The sequence below is a fragment of the Labrus bergylta genome, chromosome 16 (genome assembly GCF_963930695.1).
Source record: "Labrus bergylta chromosome 16, fLabBer1.1, whole genome shotgun sequence".
Taxonomy (NCBI): Eukaryota; Metazoa; Chordata; class Actinopteri; order Labriformes; family Labridae; genus Labrus; species Labrus bergylta.
In genome coordinates, this window is record NC_089210.1 from 17,546,441 (window position 1) to 17,562,362 (window position 15,922).

At 42.6% G+C, this 15,922-nt stretch overlaps 3 protein-coding genes across 5 annotated transcripts; 2 read left to right on the forward strand and 1 right to left on the reverse strand.

Moving 5' to 3' along the window:
* The first annotated feature begins 210 nt into the window (after positions 1-210).
* Positions 211-4,199, forward strand: LOC109998800 (GDP-L-fucose synthase-like). Of its 2 annotated transcripts, none has more exons than XM_065964702.1 (11): positions 211-347; positions 548-714; positions 1,616-1,730; positions 1,854-1,982; positions 2,187-2,260; positions 2,508-2,641; positions 2,763-2,827; positions 2,923-2,989; positions 3,142-3,221; positions 3,700-3,799; positions 4,028-4,199. In XM_065964702.1, exons 2-11 carry the CDS (start codon positions 572-574, stop codon positions 4,081-4,083), a joined length of 963 nt encoding a protein of 320 aa, XP_065820774.1. In that variant the 5' UTR covers positions 211-347; positions 548-571; the 3' UTR covers positions 4,084-4,199. The 2 variants fall into 2 exon arrangements, with proteins under 2 accessions (XP_065820774.1, XP_065820775.1); XM_065964703.1 differs by having other exon boundaries at positions 214-347; positions 524-714.
* Positions 4,200-5,064: 865 nt separating this feature from the next.
* On the reverse strand, positions 5,065-10,432 carry gtf2f1 (general transcription factor IIF, polypeptide 1). 2 transcript variants are annotated; one of them, XM_020653677.3, is made up of 14 exons: positions 10,336-10,432; positions 9,899-9,942; positions 9,357-9,403; positions 8,888-8,960; positions 8,508-8,701; positions 8,131-8,301; positions 7,790-7,995; positions 7,516-7,666; positions 7,354-7,409; positions 7,046-7,177; positions 6,855-6,925; positions 6,619-6,760; positions 6,354-6,492; positions 5,065-5,593 (listed from the first exon to the last, which is right to left on the reverse strand). In XM_020653677.3, exons 1-14 carry the CDS (start codon positions 10,415-10,417, stop codon positions 5,389-5,391), a joined length of 1,713 nt encoding a protein of 570 aa, XP_020509333.2. In that variant the 5' UTR covers positions 10,418-10,432; the 3' UTR covers positions 5,065-5,388. The 2 variants fall into 2 exon arrangements, with proteins under 2 accessions (XP_020509333.2, XP_020509332.1); XM_020653676.3 differs by having other exon boundaries at positions 10,312-10,408.
* Positions 10,433-11,909: 1,477 nt separating this feature from the next.
* Positions 11,910-13,653, forward strand: LOC109998799 (uncharacterized). Its single transcript, XM_020653679.3, has 3 exons — positions 11,910-12,124; positions 12,370-12,551; positions 12,924-13,653. Exons 1-3 carry the CDS (start codon positions 11,974-11,976, stop codon positions 13,536-13,538), a joined length of 948 nt encoding a protein of 315 aa, XP_020509335.1. The 5' UTR covers positions 11,910-11,973; the 3' UTR covers positions 13,539-13,653.
* The last annotated feature ends 2,269 nt before the right edge of the window (positions 13,654-15,922 follow it).

Sequence of the window (15,922 nt, forward strand, 5' to 3'; positions counted from 1 at the left end):
GAAACAGGCTGGTGACATCACTGCAGAGTCAGACTCCTCACACCCTGGATACAAACTGTTCCTGAAATTTAATGTTACACTTTAGTACACAGAGAGCTCAGTTCACCGAGTGTGTGTGAGCACACCTGGCCAATAAGGCTGCTTCTGATTGTGACCAGCAGGTGGTAGCACCTCAGGTAGAGACAGGTGGTAGGAGGAGTCACCTCCCACACCTTCACCCTGTTCATCACTTTGAAAGTGAAGGGGAAACAAACCCAAGCAGTACCTGGAGTTACTGTCAGACGAGAGAGTCTACAGATAAGTTCAGAAAAGAGAAATTCTGCAGTAAAGTCTGACTCAACACACAGGTAAGAAGAATTTATCATACTTTTATTCAAAACCTTAATAATGGCAATATGCAGATAGTAGATCTAATCAACAAATTTCATAGGAGCCTAAATGCAGCAGGGGGGATCCAGTTGACTGATGTTTTCTGTATTTAAAGGAATGCAGTGAGGAGCTAATGTTTATTTATCATGTTTAGTTTTCTTTGTGTCACTTGGAAAAGGAGAGTTCAAAGCCCGGGTCAAATATGGAAGCAAGGCCCATGCGTGTTTTGGTGACTGGTGGATCTGGTTTGCTGGGTAAAGCCATCGAGCATGTGGTGGCGCTGGAAGCAGGGAAACTGGAGGGAGAACAGTGGATCTTTCTGTCTTCCAAGGATGCAAATCTGACGTAAGTTCCTCCTGTCCTGTACACTGACTGTATATATTTAGTAGTAGGGATGTAAAGACGAATCGTAAAATCGCGATAAATCGATTCAAAGGCGTCAAGTTTCATATTGGTAGTCTGAAAAATGACTCGCAGTAATATGGCGAGCGTCAGCAGCTGTAGAGCAGAGGCGATTGGCCGCTGCAGAGCAAGATTTAGAAATCGAGGACGCACCGCCGTCTTTTAAAAACTGAGTGCAAATATTACAAGAAGATAGGGAACTACACAAATAGCACAACCGACATGATGCAGCATTTAATCCACACCATGACGAGAAGCTCCAATCACCTCCCCTTGTTGAGAGAAACATGAAAAGGCCAAACCACACTGACAAGCGGGTTTGAGCCCCTAAAGGATTCTTTCTCAGTCATCATTTGTCTTCAGTCTCATTTTGTAAAAATTTGTGAATCGTAACATCCTTATTTAGGAGTGAATGTGTTAGTCTCCAATTTGTCTTCTACTGCACTTTTCTGCACGTTGCAAAAAGACTTCACTGGTTTAAGGAATGTACAGCCTCGCTCAGGGGAACATAAGAGGTTGTTATGATTGTCACTGGTCACCTCGGCTGGTTGTTTGTCTCTATATGTCAGCCCCGTTATTGACCAGCGATCAGTCCAGGGTGTAACCCCGCCTCTCGCCCAATTACAGCTGGGATCAGCTCCAGCACCCCCCCCCCCCCGCGACCCTGAACGGGGGATCCTGGTCCCTACGATGGAAGCGCACCGATTACGCCCAAGAGTCTCTCCTCTCTGGGGAAAGGTTCCTGTTGTGGAAACACAGCTTTACCCACTGAGCACCGGGGAATTTTAACAAGCACCCTAAGGTTACAAAATGTTCTTTTTCACCTGTGTGAAATCCTAAACAGAGACCTTGGACAGACCAGAGCGGTGTTTGAGAAGTATCGCCCCACGCACGTCATCCACCTGGCTGCAAAAGTGGGAGGCCTCTACCTGCACATGAGGGAGAACCTGCACTTTCTGGTGAGACAATGATACAATTTAGGGGAACATATGTGGACCCTGATGACTAGGTGGGGGTCTGTGGGGAAAATGTCGTCTTTAAAATGTGATGCCAGGGCAGTAACACTCTGACACTTTTTACAGAGGGACAACCTAAAGATCAACGACAACGTGCTTCAAACAGCCCATGAGACGGGGGTCACCAAGGTGGTGTCCTGTCTGTCCAGTTGTATTTTCCCCGACAAAACCACGTATCCCATCAATGAGACCATGGTAAGCTTTTAAAATGTGTTTGACAGTGAACCCTACCTTCCCCCTTCACCTGGACCCAGAGCACCTCACCCCCTCTCTCCTCCATACACTGACTCTCTGCAGCACACAGAACTCTTGCCCCCCCCTCCCCACCCAAGTATGGCTCACATATCTGTCTTAATTATTTGAATGTATTTTGTACTTTCACTCCTCGCTCTCTCACAGATCCACGATGGCCCCCCTCATGACTCTAACTTTGGATACTCGCATGCTAAAAGGATGATCGACGTTCAAAACAGGTGAGCAGCTGCGCAACGCAAACAAAGGCGCGGTGTGGAGGCACGGTTCAAATCCATCACATTCATGTCGAACAAAAGTCTGCAGAGGCCACACCTGATTAGACGAGTCGTTTCTTTTGTTATTTTAGCCTTCAAATCCATGCTTTAGTGACTGAGAAAACATCCATAACTGGCTGATACGTGACGAGCCTGTTTTTAAAACCAGTTCTCCCCCTGTGTGTGTGTGTGTGTGTGTGTGTGTTGACAGGGCTTACTTCCAGCAGTATGGTCATCATTACACAGCAGTCATCCCCACCAACGTGTTCGGTCCCTATGACAACTTCAACACAGAAAACGGTCATGTGCTGTCGGCGCTGATCAACAAGACATACACGGCCCAAAGTGAATAACACGCACACGCACACGCACACGCACACGCACACGCACTTCTGCTCGATGCTCGCACAGGCTACAAGGTGTGAATAATATCACTTAAAACTTAGTCTTTTTTTTTTTCTTTCAGAGGAAGGGACTCCTCTGACTGTGTGCGGCTCTGGAGCTCCTAGAAGACAGTTTGTGTATTCTCTGGTAGGGTACCTGCAATGATATGACATCATGATATCACAACGCGTCGGCTAAGAAAAGCCTACGTTATCAAACTTCCTTTATCGCCTATTTCTTAGGATTTGGGACGCCTTATCATTTGGGCCCTGAGGGAATATGAAGAAATCAGCCCCATCATCCTGTCTGGTGAGCGCGGAGACGCTTTCACGTGGTGGTGATCGTCTTAATGCACTTTGGAGAAACTGTCGTCTGACGCTCCAAAGGAAAAAGATCGAAGGTTAAGACACATTGCTTTGCGAACATAAAACTCACGCATTAACTGTTTGTTTCTTTTTCAGTCGGTGAAGACGATGAGGTCTCCATTAAAGAGGCGGTGGACATGATTGCAGAGGCTTTGAATTTTGAAGGCCAAATGAACGTATCCTTGCTGCATTCGATGTTGACGATCTAGTCCCAGCAATGTAACGCTAGAGCCCGACTGATTAATCAGTCTGCCGATAATATCAGCTGATACTGACACACCAAGCAGACGGCAAAGAACTACTACTAAATATATATCTCTAAAGATTGAACATAGATCAAAGATAGATATCGGCAGATATTTAGCTGTATCAGATTTTTTCTCTTCCTAATATCGATATTGGCCCTAGTTAATGTATCTCTTTAACTCCTCAGAGGCTTCTTTGAACCTTGTACACTACTTTATTTTAGATGAACTAAAGCTGCCTGGCCTGAAGTCAAGACACTGAATTTAGAATTTGTTATGGTTATGTGCCGCTTCTGCAGCAGTAAGTGTTATCACCACTGTCAGGGAGGCTTCATCTTCCAGAGAAATAGTTGTTGCTGTATAGGTGTATTACCTTAAATTACACACTGTCCTTGACTCGTTACACCAGTATGACACCACCATGTCAGACGGCCAGATGAAGAAGACAGCCAGCAATGCCAAGCTGAGAAGCTACCGCCCTGACTTCACCTTTACCCCTCTGAAAGAAGGTAGAAAAAAGACAGGTCACTTTGAAGCCTGTATGAGTGGCTGGAGTTTTAAAACGGTTTTCTTTTGCTGACATCTTTTCCTAAGAGAAGTGTGAGAAGCTAAAATAAAGGCTCAGTGAAAGACAGCTCTGTGCTGCTCAACCTACAAGCGAGAGATTTGAATGAATATTTGCATGCATCCTCAGTCTGGTTAAAAGTGATTTGATTACTTTCTTTCTGTCGTTCCAGCGATAAAGATGACCTGTGACTGGTTTATAACCAACTATGACAAAGCCCGGACATGAAGAGACCAAACACTGAGCTGCAAACGTGGACTTATTTTAGTTCTGGGGTGGTATTGTTTGACAATATGGTGCTGGTTTGTAACTTAAAACGATGCAATATTTTAGTTTTTTTTTTTTTTTTTTTTTTTTAAAGAATCTGTGAGAGGTGACAAGTAACGTTCAATGGATTCTTGTTCCTCGTGTCCCTGGCTGTACCCCTGAGAATATTCAGCAGATTTTACTGTAGTGTTTTTGAAATAATTAAAGTTGAGACAATGCTGTACTTTTTAAAGCTGTGTTCAGAGTGCTACACTTTTATTAAATGATTTATTTAAACACTAAAGTGTTTGTATTATCATTTGCCAATTAATATACAATACAATACAATATACAATATGTAACTGACCTCTAGTGTTTAACATGGGTATTGCAGTCCAAATTCTAAACATTGTAGAGAGCCGTCTCCCCCCCTCCTCTCTAGAGTGGCTGCTCACTCAGGTCACCATGTGGTGGACACTGTAGCTTCAGTGTTTATCCAGCTCTGTGTTCTAACCTCTTTCCATTTTTCAAAAGCATCTCCAATATTGATCCTAGTTTGAGCACGTTTCTGCTCGTGGAGCTTATTAGAAACATGCAGAGGCTTTTTAGGTTGGGTACAATCACTTCTATCTGAACCACTTCTCTTGCCCGCTTCCATCGCTGCAACACCTGTTGACCTGATAACTGCTCTCATATCTGGCAAACCGAGGGGCGTCCAAAACGGCCGTGTGGTGGGGTGCCTTAAAAGCACCTACCTTCTCTGGTCCAAACAAATCCAGAGCATTCAGGAGCAGAATCTAAAGTTAGAAGGAGGACATACTGGCTGCTGCATTGTTGTCAGAGAAGCCAGCACTTCAACAGCATGTTTCCTTAATGTCTGATCAGATAGTAAGCTCACTTTATCATTTCACTCTCTACACATCTTACTGATTTTATGAGACAGATTGGATACAAAGAGAAAAGTTTAACACTGCTATGGATTTCAGTCTTTATTAGAAAAGTTACTACCAAAGAAAAACAATTGTTTTTTATTTATCCAGCTCTAAGTTGAAGTGTTCACACATGGAGAGAAACCACACAGACTCTGAGCAGATCTCAGACTCTAATAAACAAGCTCCCGATACTAAACACAATCCTTTTTTTACTGTGCAGACAGTTTTAACCTCAGTCCTGTGGCATCTCACAAAAATAACGTAACCTAAACCTCTTCCCCAGGGGGTCAGAGTTTGCCAAAAACACCCACAAATGTGTCACCTTGTCGCTCCATCCCCGCCTCTTGTTGTTCTGTTACTCTGTGAGGTAAAAGTGCATTTTGTCGTTCACGTTCTTGCGCTCTGGATTGAGGCGCTTCAGGATCTGTGCCAGCACGTTGACGGTCTGCTCACTGCTCAAACCTGTGCGCTTCGTCTGGAACTTCTTCAGCAGGTCTTTGGTGGTCATCGGTTTACGGATCAGGTAGCGCCGGACCGCTTCCTCTGTCAGCTGCACATCACTACAGAGCAGAGGGACACAGAAGACAATATGTAATCCTGTTCACAAACAGCCAGTCAGGCGGTTTCTTCTTAGGATTTCAAACACATATCTTTGCGATTTGTTTAAGGATTACATCATAGTTTTCTCTTGATGCCCCCAAAAGAGAGACTTGTTACTGATACTTTTAGTCTCCTGATTGACTACAGAGATGTTTGATACATGCATGTGGCTCCACTCTCTGGATACTGTGTAACACCATGCAGAATTGAGGTTTATGAATAACAAATATTAAGGCTCTAACTCCTCATTGTACTTTGTATGCTCGACTTGGCCGGCCTGCATTGACTAAATCCATGGCATGTTTTTATTTAAAGAGCATTCCTTAACTTTCCTTCCCTCGCTCTTGTTTCATTTTATTCACTGGAAAAATGTTGGAAGCTACAGTTTTCCGATCTGTGACCCGTTAGGCAAAGCTTCTTCTTTCTCTCTGTCCAAGGAGAGCGTCTAGAAATGGGGAAAAGAGGTTTTCCAGGTACGCTGCTCGTGCTGCAGGAGGATTTGGGTCTGGGGGAGCTGCTCTATTTAAAACCATTTAAAAGTAGAAAGTAGGTGTTGGAGGAGGCTGCATCGGGTGGACGATGCCTGTGTCTGTAACTTAAAATGTGCCGCTGCCTGTCGTGGCCACCAGGACACTCTTTAAAAAAAAAAAAAAGCTTTCCTGGTTGAATAAACTTTAAACTGACATATTTATCATGCACAACAGTAAAGAAGTTCAGTACCTTGAGCTAGGAGTAGATTTCCCTGACGGGGGTTGAGGTGTACTCTTCCCTGAAGGAGCGGGGCTCTGGCTGCTGGGCTCCATCTTCAGCCTTTTGGCAGCTGGTGAGTCCGTGCCAGGACCCGGAGTCGGTCTCTTACCTGAGGGGCGGAGACATTCAGACAGACGTGTTACTTTATAAAAAACATCTCTTATTTGTCTTATATAAAAGGGGTCACTTTCTAAAGGTGTGTTTCTAAACTGTTTTATGGTGTACGGGCTAACACCTTGCTCCAGCTTGCTTGCAGCAGCGCGGAGTGTGTTGGAGGTGGCGGCAGAGTCGATGGATGGCGTGCCGGGGCGACTTCCTGTCCTGGAGCTTCCTGCAGAGCCACGCCCACCTCCACGCTTAGGAGGCGTGCGCTTCTTCTGAGAGGGGGAAAAAAAGAGAGACATGTTTGTTAAAACAAAGACAAACACTTTCACACATTCTCTGTTGATATTAGAAAGACACATTATGTACCATAAACAAAGCAGAGGCCGTCTCTCCCTCGATGTCGCTGTCGTCTGAGCTCTCCGACTCTCCGCTGCTGTCTGTCATATAAAAATCCACACAACTCAAATGAAGCAGGAGGGGGAGACACATGACACTACTCGTGTTTTTTGAGATCTGATTCCTTAAAGAACTTTTCTTAGATTGTCGTCTGTTTTCACCTTTTTTCTTCTTCTTTTCCGCCTGCACCGGAGTTTTCTTCCCTTCCTCTTCTTCCTCCTCCTCTTTTGTCTCCTCTTCGTTCGGCTTCTCCTCCTCGCTCTCTTCCTCGCTTTCAGACGCCTCGTCGATGCCTACAACAAGGACAAACATTTGACCACTTGTTCAATAAAGCACAGAGATATATATATAAAAAAAAGTGCTTATACAATCTAATGTTATTTCTAATGGAACTTATAATGAAAGAGAATTGTTGGCAGTGTGAGGACACACTCTCATTAGAGAACTCAAATCTGTAGTAGTTGTTTACCTTTTGGATGCTCCTCTGCTTTGCTGGGCTGTCCCTTCTCTGGCTCCTCATCTGAACTGTGTTTGGAAAACAAAACAACGTTCTGGTTAAAGACAAAACAAAAAAAAAACACTTTTTTTTTTCCAGACCAGACATCTTGTGAAACAATGACATGGATCTGACCTGCTTTCGTCCGACATGTAATCCACCTCCAGACCCTCGTAGTCGCCGTCATCGCTGTCCTCTAACGCCTCGTGCTCGCCGCCCTTTTTCTTCTTCTTCTTTCCTTTTCCCTTCCCCTTGTCTTTCTTCGCCTTCGCCTTGCTCTCTCCATCTGTCCAAAAAAAAAAAAGAAAAAGGAGAAGATAACTTGCTGACAGAGGGAAGAAAACAACTCTTTCCTTACAGAGGACTATCCCCTCTCTCTCTTTAGTCCCACCAGTTTCTCTCTCCTTACCGTCTCCCATACTGCTGTCGCTGTCGTCGCTGCTCATCTCCAGGTCTTCTTCCAGGTCGTGAATGCGCAGGTCGCCCCCTCTCCCACCGCCCTTCTTCTTCTTCTTCCCAGACTTCTCTCCCTCATCTTCATCGTCCGGCCCTCGCTCCTGCTCCCTGAATCGTCTCTGAAGCATGATGCTGAAGTGATTCACTACTTTGTTCCGCCTGTAAGAGGAGAAGATTGAGCTTGAGGTTTATAAACACCAGATGGGTGAACTGAGTGGGGTTTTTTTGTTCACTATAAAAGCAACCCACCCTCCCTCTTTGCCCCCCCGTCCCCCACCCATCCCCCTCTCTCACCTGCCCCACTCCTCCTCGGCCTCCTCAGCAGTGAGAGTTCGGTGCTTGGCCAGAGGTGTGAAGTTGTACCAGCCGTGGACAGGAAATGCCTCAAACGCTCCATCGGGACACTGAGTGAAGATGTAGTAGGATGCATTTTCTGTAACACCACCCTTCTTTTGACCTTTGAACCTGACACAAACATAAACACAGACAGGAGAGAGTACTTTAGTTTTATTGTACACAGGAGGATCCATCACCTGATCTGTTTAACTGGAGAGAAACACAAATCTATAACATCTGCTTCAGTCACAGCGCAGATATTCCGTCATGTGAAGATCGTACATTTATTGTTGAAAATAAGTCAGTCAGGGCGTCAAGAAGCGTCAGGGTCTCACCTCTTGCCTGCCTTCCCGTTGACCTTTAAGATCCAGGGCTGGTCCTCCACTTTGAACTCACGCGTCACGATACCATACTTCTTCCTCCGTGCTTCCTCTCGCTGTTTTTTACCAAACTCACTGCCGGCCGCGCCGTCCTGCGACTCTTCTTCCCCGTATATCCGCCGAGCGCTCATGTCTCTTTCCATTCGAGCCTGAGAGAAGGAGGAAGGAGATGTTAAGACGCTTCAAACTAAAGCATTGTTATTATGACTGCTTACTCTCCATGTTTCTATAAAGGGGTAAATAGGTCGCTTTAAAGTGATCTATCGGGCGAATCCGAGGCCCTATAAGAAAACAAGTGCTGTCAGTCATGCGTTGACACCCGGACTTGAACCCACCTGTGTCCAGGCGGAACAGTTGACTTTGTCTCCTGAATTGAAGGCCATGATGTTGTACTTCTTGCTGGTGTTTCTACAACACAAACAGAAGAGCAAATAAAAAGTCAGTCACTGCACCTGCTTTTTCCTTTAAACACCACAGAAATAAAGACATTAACAATCCCTACATGTATTCATGCTGTGCTTTAATAAATGTGTTCTATGTTTCTATGTGCTGTCCTGTGTGGTTGTTGACATTTTTACTTTCTTACGTTGTGTTTTTAGGCAAATTTCCCAGAGGGTTAAAAAAGGTTTCATTCATTCCTCAATTTCAAAGTTTTGTTTTACTTATCAGGAACATTTCATCTTTGCACACAAACTATCAGGAAATGTCTGTGTTTCCTTTTTGTGTCCACTTCTATCGCACAGAGAATCAGTCGCAGGGCTTGGACCGAGCCTGAATATTTGCATGTCAGTCCATGGTACTCACTTTGGGACTCTCACAGTGTATTCTGTGCCCGAGGAAGTGCTGCTCCCCTGAAACACACACACACACACACATTCAGAGGAGTTAATGGAGATGTTGTCGTCTCAGTGCTTAATGTTCTGTTTTAATATGAAGGCCACGAAGAAACATGCAATTCAAATAAACACATCATTATCACAACTATCTCCAGTGTTGTAAGAAGATGCACAAATAAAACCGTACTCATGTTTCTGCTAAAACTGGACAACATCAACATCTACATAGTTATACAAGAAACAATACAATCAACATGTTAACTTAATGTTCTAAAAGGACAGATGTTTCTTAACTTCAGGAAGGCCACAGTAACAGCAGAGTCCGACTGTTGATGTTTATGTCAACGCATATGTTTTTAAATGTGCTCTACAAATGAAGTTATTATAATTACTGATATGGTAATGATAAGCTTCCTGGTCCCCTCTATGTCTCCAGCAGTCATCGCTTCCTGATTAAATTGTGATGTGATGCACGGTCCCTGATTAAAAGTCACAAAAGAGAAAACTTACCAGGGAAGTCATTGTTGTTGGTTTCTCTGCTTCTGGATAGTAAACTGTAAACAAAAAGTTAAATGTCTTAAATAAGATATAAAAAACGACAGAGAAGCCCTAGCTGTAATTTATCTGTTTGTTGGTGATCAGTGGAAGTGTATCCTTTATCAGAAGCCCGTAAAGTGGAGTGAAGGTTGTTATAATTCAACATAAATCTCGATAACGTGGTTTCTTTGTATCAAAACATCCGTAATCTGTTAGCAGCAGATGCTAACACGTTAGCTAGCCGTGTCGAGACTTTACCGCCTTCATTCAAAGTTGAAAATTTAACAGGAAATGAACTTTAAATGAAGGGACGTGAACAATAAGCAGAAGTCGAGCTCATGGAGACGATAACAACAAACTTAATTAAGCATTTCTAGCTGATTTACCGGTGCGTCCACTCGTCTACACACCGTAACCAACGTCGTTGTCCCGCTTGTTTATGTAGTCGACAGTAAACATAGGACCACCAGGAGAATGGTTCCTAGTCGCCATCGACGCTCCTTTATTTCTGTTTAATGTTTGCGAAGTTATGGCGGCTCTTCTTTCGTTGTATTATCCTTTAAGTTAGCAAAATTGTGCCCAACTGCAAGGGACAAAGTAATGAACAGTTCGTTTGTTTTATATTTGTTTCAGTCTTGAGTTTTGTTTGGAAACCATTGACCGGAAGTATTACTTTGCTACTCTGTCTGCCTTGACTCTACTGTGATCAACAACGCTACTTAATTCATTTAAAACAATTTATACTATAATAAAAAACTGCTATCCAGTGGTCAATGGGCGTCACCTCTGTCTATAGTGATTAAATATAATTGTATCTAGCTTGTTTACATGGGTGCAACTTTAGTTAATGTCTATGACAACAAGACTGCAGAACAACAGGGATTATTAACAGAACCATTTTCAAAACGAACAATTTGTTATTTATTTATAAATATGTTTTCGTTTCAGTCGTTCATAATGATATTATCTCGTTATGTGTCTACCAAGGTCGATTTTATTACTCTAACGTAATGCAGGACCACTCTGTGACTTACATTAGCAGTTTAGTATTACGGTTAATTCTTTCGGGGTTTTGGCGCCCTCCTGTGGCCACAGTTTGAACTACAATGACCAAAACTAGTCAAGCTAGTGGAAATAAAATACTTAGCCTTTTCCGGTGAATACTTTCAAAATAATATGACAACTCTAATGATGATTTAATTTTTGTGTTGCAGTTCCACACTTTGGCCACTAGGTGGTAGTGGAAACTCATTTTTAATACGTGTCCCTTAAAACCTCGAACTAACACGGCAGTAATACATAATAATAAATAATAATAACAATATTTAATAAATAATCGACAGAAAATGAATAAGACAAACAATTATATTGAAGACGATCACAAAATCTCCGAAAAACTGTATTTAAAAAAATAAATATATTCTGTCCACAATGAAGTGTATAAATTAAGGTGTAGAAACAAGGGACATTGAGGTTTCCCTCATTTCCAATGATTAAAAGCATATTAAAACAAGCAGCAACAAAAAAACAAACACTTATAATCAATTACAAAAAATGTGTTATGTCAGCTAACTTATGGCCACTCTGTGATTTAGATTAGCAGTTTAGCATTACAGTTTGAAATCTAGCAGGATTGCTGGAAAGATTAGTGCTGACTCATCTAAATTCTTGTTGTTTTGATTTCTAGCCCTTGTTGAATTATTTTGTCCTTGCTCCTTTTGGAAAAGTTTGATTTTTATTCATTTATTTTTATATATAATCCCCCTAGTCTTGATTTAAGTTTGAATTAACTTGTTCCTGTGTATTTTGCTGTTGTATGTTCATCCTCTTTAAGAGTTTGTATAATTTTGTTTTATATATATATATAAAAATAATAAACTCTGCAAGCGGTTTGGTGAGAGGAATCACTCTGAGTGGCTGTTCAGCTCAGCCAATCAATTCACGAGAATGAAAACCGGAAGTGACGACAGCAAGTAAACGACCACAGTCAAGAGGGCACACATGAGAAGAAGTACCCTCGGACGGTCTCATCTGAGTATCACAACATCATGGCGGCCTGGACAGAGGCAACAGAGGGCCGTCTGATCACAATGATCCAGGAGAGACCGCCTCTGTTCGACCTCACGGACAAACTGTACTCCAACCGAGTGGTTAAAATAGCACTGTGGAGTGAGATCGTAAATAAAATGATCATATCAGGTTAGATTTTCACTGTAGTCACTTTAGCTGGAAACGTTGTTGGCACTGCATGTAGACATGATTTATGTATTTCTACTGAAAGGGACATTGTGTACTGTGCAGACTATTAGCTGTGTCAGAGTTAAGATAGTTTACATCTGTAGTCTCTGTGTATGCATCACGTCAGTCCACAGTGAAATTCACAACATAAACAATAATAATAAACTGGTAAGAAAAAAAAACAAAAAAATGCCTTTGTGTCTCAGAGAAAGAGCTCAAGAAGAAGTGGGAGTCTCTGAGGACCCAGTACACCCGCTACAAGAGACTTCCTCCACCTGGAACTTCTGGAGTCCAAAAGACTGGCAGGCAGCAGTGGATCCTGACCCGGCTGCAGTTTTTGGAGCCTCATACAAAGAGGAAGGAGACCGCGTCAAATCTTGCCATCAGGGTAAATTAACTACATTTTCTGCTGAGTTAAATAAAATGTTGTTTTCTTGCTTCTTTCATTTACAAGGAGTGGCCCGCTGATTGTCCAGTTGGGGGTTTCTGTCTCTGTTCACATGAAGCCTTTCATTGGTTAACTTGGTTTCATTCTCACTCGTGAAGTGTGTTTTTAGCATCTGAACACAGCCATAGACTTATAATCTAAAAGTGTCTAAACAGTGAGGGAAGCATGTACTCACACTGGACACCTGACCACACCCCGGCCCAAATTTCAGGTTAACCCAACGATAGCAATCTTCTGCTTTTGCTTGCTTAACAGTTTGAAGAATCCATCGTGTTAAATTCCCCTCATTGTGATTTTTTTTTTTTTCAAAAGGAACATTCACTGGCTGACTCTGACTCGCCCTCTGACGGCGCCTGCAACGAGAACGGGACCAGTGCCCCTCTAGAGGATCACTGCGCTCCTCTTGAGGATCACTGCGCCCCTCTTGAGGATCCCTGCGCCCCTCTAGATGATCCCTGCGCCCCCCTAGAGGATCCCTGCGCCCCTCTTGAGGATCCCAGCTCCCCTCTGAAGGAGCCCAGCTTCTGCGACGCTACGACAGGGACATGCGCTCCCCTGGCAGAGTCCACCGTCTGCAGAGAAGACTCTCAGTCGAAGCCGTTGACGAGCACCTCCAGGTCGGCCCCCTCCAGGCCTCGGGCTAAGAGAAGCAGAAGGATGCCCTACGAGTCTGCCAGCGAGGAGTCGTCTGACGAGTCTGCCAGTGAGGCGTCGTCTAAAATATTACTGCGGACAATCAGAAAAACCTTAGAGTGTCTAGACTCAAAGAAAGAACCGGATGAAATCGCGATATACTGCAAGATGGTCGAGAGCAGAATGCGGAAGTTGCCTCCACATGTGCTGCCATATTTTCAACATGAGGTGGACAACAGTCTGTTCAAATACTCAGTGGAGCAGAGCCATATCAAATCAGAAGTGAAAGATTGATATTCTTTGATTGTATATTCTTTTATTGTATATTCTTTTATTGTATATTATTGTATATATCTTTTATACCACTATATAACCTTGTTAAAGTGACAATAAAACACTTTGACTTTGATATTTGCAATAGCACTTCTTTGGCAAGAGTGAACACCAGACAAGAAAGCAAAATACACAATCTTAATTCTGTGATTTCCGACTGCAGCGATTAGGGGAAACCGGCGGGGTTGGGCCAGATTACTTAGAAATGTATTCAGTGACTGAATACAAATTGCATTATCCATACATTATATAAATGAAATGGAATAAAAACTAAACCAGTACCAAATATTTTGCAGAAGGTATCTTTTTTTTTTTTGTTGCAGCAAGTGAAATATATTTTTGCCGTCCCTGAAAAATGTGTATTTTTAAATGTTTTGGTGTTTCATGAAATATTTGCACAGTTGACCTTCAGGGCCACCGTACTTAATTAAAAAAACTGGTAACCTGAGGAGTAACTTACTATGATATGCATTAGAATAGTTTTCCTAATGGAGCCAAGATACACACGAATACTGACAAAGACCAGAAGGAGAGCACACATCACACCTGTTTTAAAATCTTCACAAGGCAGTCGTTAGTTTCAGTGAAAAACATCTCTTTACTATTTAACCAAACGGATAAACTGTAAAGTTTCATTCTCAAACATCCTGAGAATCCTCTCTGAGAGCTCCTAACTTTCAAAAAGTCTAGCGAGGATTTTTAGATCAGGAACATTCTCAGAGCGACTCTGAGCGATAAATGGACAGAAACTTTTATCTTAGTGAGGAGGCAGGCTCGACCCAGTTGCTAGGTGACACACATTTCTTCAGAAGCTGTGATTGATTGACCCAAAAAGAAAAAAGTCACAGATAGAATCTAGCCAATCAAAGACATTATGTAATCATGAACTCTGAAATTAAAATATGTGTGATAATTTGGAAGACATACTTTAAAAGTACATAGCCTACAAAATGTTAGAAGACCCGCTTCTGCAGCAGCCTCTCTGCTGATCGTTATAACAGCATGTAAAGAGCCTTAATCAGCGATTGGATTCACCTGTGGAGGTAACCACATGTAGAGAAAGTCAACATGCATGTCTCAATCTGCACTGGAAAAAATCAAAGATGGATTGAAATGTCTGCACAAATCATTGTCGTCTGTTCGGTTTAAATAAGAGTAAGAACGTCTATTTTTTATGTCGTGTTTGATGAACATTTCTCGGTTTTCTCCTCAGCTTGAGAAACTCTACTTCCTATTAAAAGTCCTCCACAGTTTTACACCTTAGCTTTCTTAAGGAGTAAGAAGCTTTGTGAATAACTTTCATCTTTACCAGGATCTAGTCTGAACTTTAAGGGGAAATTCTTAGAAAACATCCTAACTCTAAGAATTTATTTTGCAACTAAGTTACTCAGAGCAACTATACTGAAAGTTTGTTTCCCCCTCCACTTGTAGTTTTAGGGATTTGTAAGTGATTTCCATACAGACTGGATGTGCCATGTTACAGTTTTACAAGACAAATAGCCTGACAGGTGAGACATGCAATCTGTCGTCTTCGAGGCGTTTCTGTCTTTGTATCACCATGAGCGCTAACAGACTGTCACATGTGATTCATCAAAGAAAACTGTTTTAACTTCTATTATTTAAAACATTCATAATTGTTCAGTCCATTTAAAAAGACATTTACAGCTTTTGAGAAATGGTGACTTTTGGCCAGAAGAAGGAGTTCAGAATGATTATTTAAAATGTATTTATCATGACTGTCTACAATGAGTGAGAAGCTCGAGTCCCGCTGGCTGTTTTGTCGTTAGAGCCGTGTTAACATGGACGGGACGGCCGGCTACCCTTGTGTATAAAAGCTGTTTTAGTCAAGGACTAGAGAGAAGAAGAAGAACATACTTATTGCTTCTTTGGATGTCACATAAGTGTTTCAGATCACGGTCATTCTGTGTCAATTTACGTGCAATGTGAAGCTACGAGCAAACTAAAGAGCGCTAACATTAGCATGCTAACACAACAATGCAGACCTGAGGTGACTGCAGCTCGAGCAAAGGACAATTTTGTCCTCCACTTGCGCTTAATGATGCTTAATTATGGAGCGTTCTAATTGATAACTCCGTCGTTCAACTCAAGTGGAGGTGGGTTGAAGGTGTGCAGCTGGAGGAGAGCGGAGGCTTCAGAATAGCTTTGGTGTCGTCAAACAGAAGTTTGTTTTGGTTCAATGCGGGTGCTCAAGGGCGACTTCTACTGGATCAAAAGTCGCACATTCGCCCTTTAAACCAGGAGAACCTCATTAAGATTAAGAATCTTTTTTTTTGCAAGGGCATGTCCTGAGTAACAGAGCAGAAAAGTCATTATTCAAAGCATCT

What these genes read in the sequence shown, in the direction of transcription:
- gtf2f1 (XM_020653677.3), bottom strand. Translation starts at nt 10,417, where the DNA reads ATGGCGACTAGGAACCATTCTCCTGGTGGTCCTATGTTTACTGTCGAC. An exon ending in TACATGTCGGACGAAAGCAG is followed by an intron (nt 7,410 to 7,515) that starts GTCAGATCCATG and finishes TTCCAAACACAG; the next exon opens with TTCAGATGAGGAGCCAGAGA. An exon ending in AAATCTACTCCTAGCTCAAG is followed by an intron (nt 5,594 to 6,353) that starts GTACTGAACTTC and finishes TCTGCTCTGTAG; the next exon opens with TGATGTGCAGCTGACAGAGG.
- LOC109998799 (XM_020653679.3), top strand. Translation starts at nt 11,974, where the DNA reads ATGGCGGCCTGGACAGAGGCAACAGAGGGCCGTCTGATCACAATGATC. An exon ending in AAATAAAATGATCATATCAG is followed by an intron (nt 12,125 to 12,369) that starts GTTAGATTTTCA and finishes TTTGTGTCTCAG; the next exon opens with AGAAAGAGCTCAAGAAGAAG. An exon ending in CGTCAAATCTTGCCATCAGG is followed by an intron (nt 12,552 to 12,923) that starts GTAAATTAACTA and finishes TTTTTTCAAAAG; the next exon opens with GAACATTCACTGGCTGACTC.
- LOC109998800 (XM_065964702.1), top strand. Translation starts at nt 572, where the DNA reads ATGGAAGCAAGGCCCATGCGTGTTTTGGTGACTGGTGGATCTGGTTTG. An exon ending in ATGATCGACGTTCAAAACAG is followed by an intron (nt 2,261 to 2,507) that starts GTGAGCAGCTGC and finishes GTGTGTTGACAG; the next exon opens with GGCTTACTTCCAGCAGTATG. An exon ending in CTTTACCCCTCTGAAAGAAG is followed by an intron (nt 3,800 to 4,027) that starts GTAGAAAAAAGA and finishes CTGTCGTTCCAG; the next exon opens with CGATAAAGATGACCTGTGAC.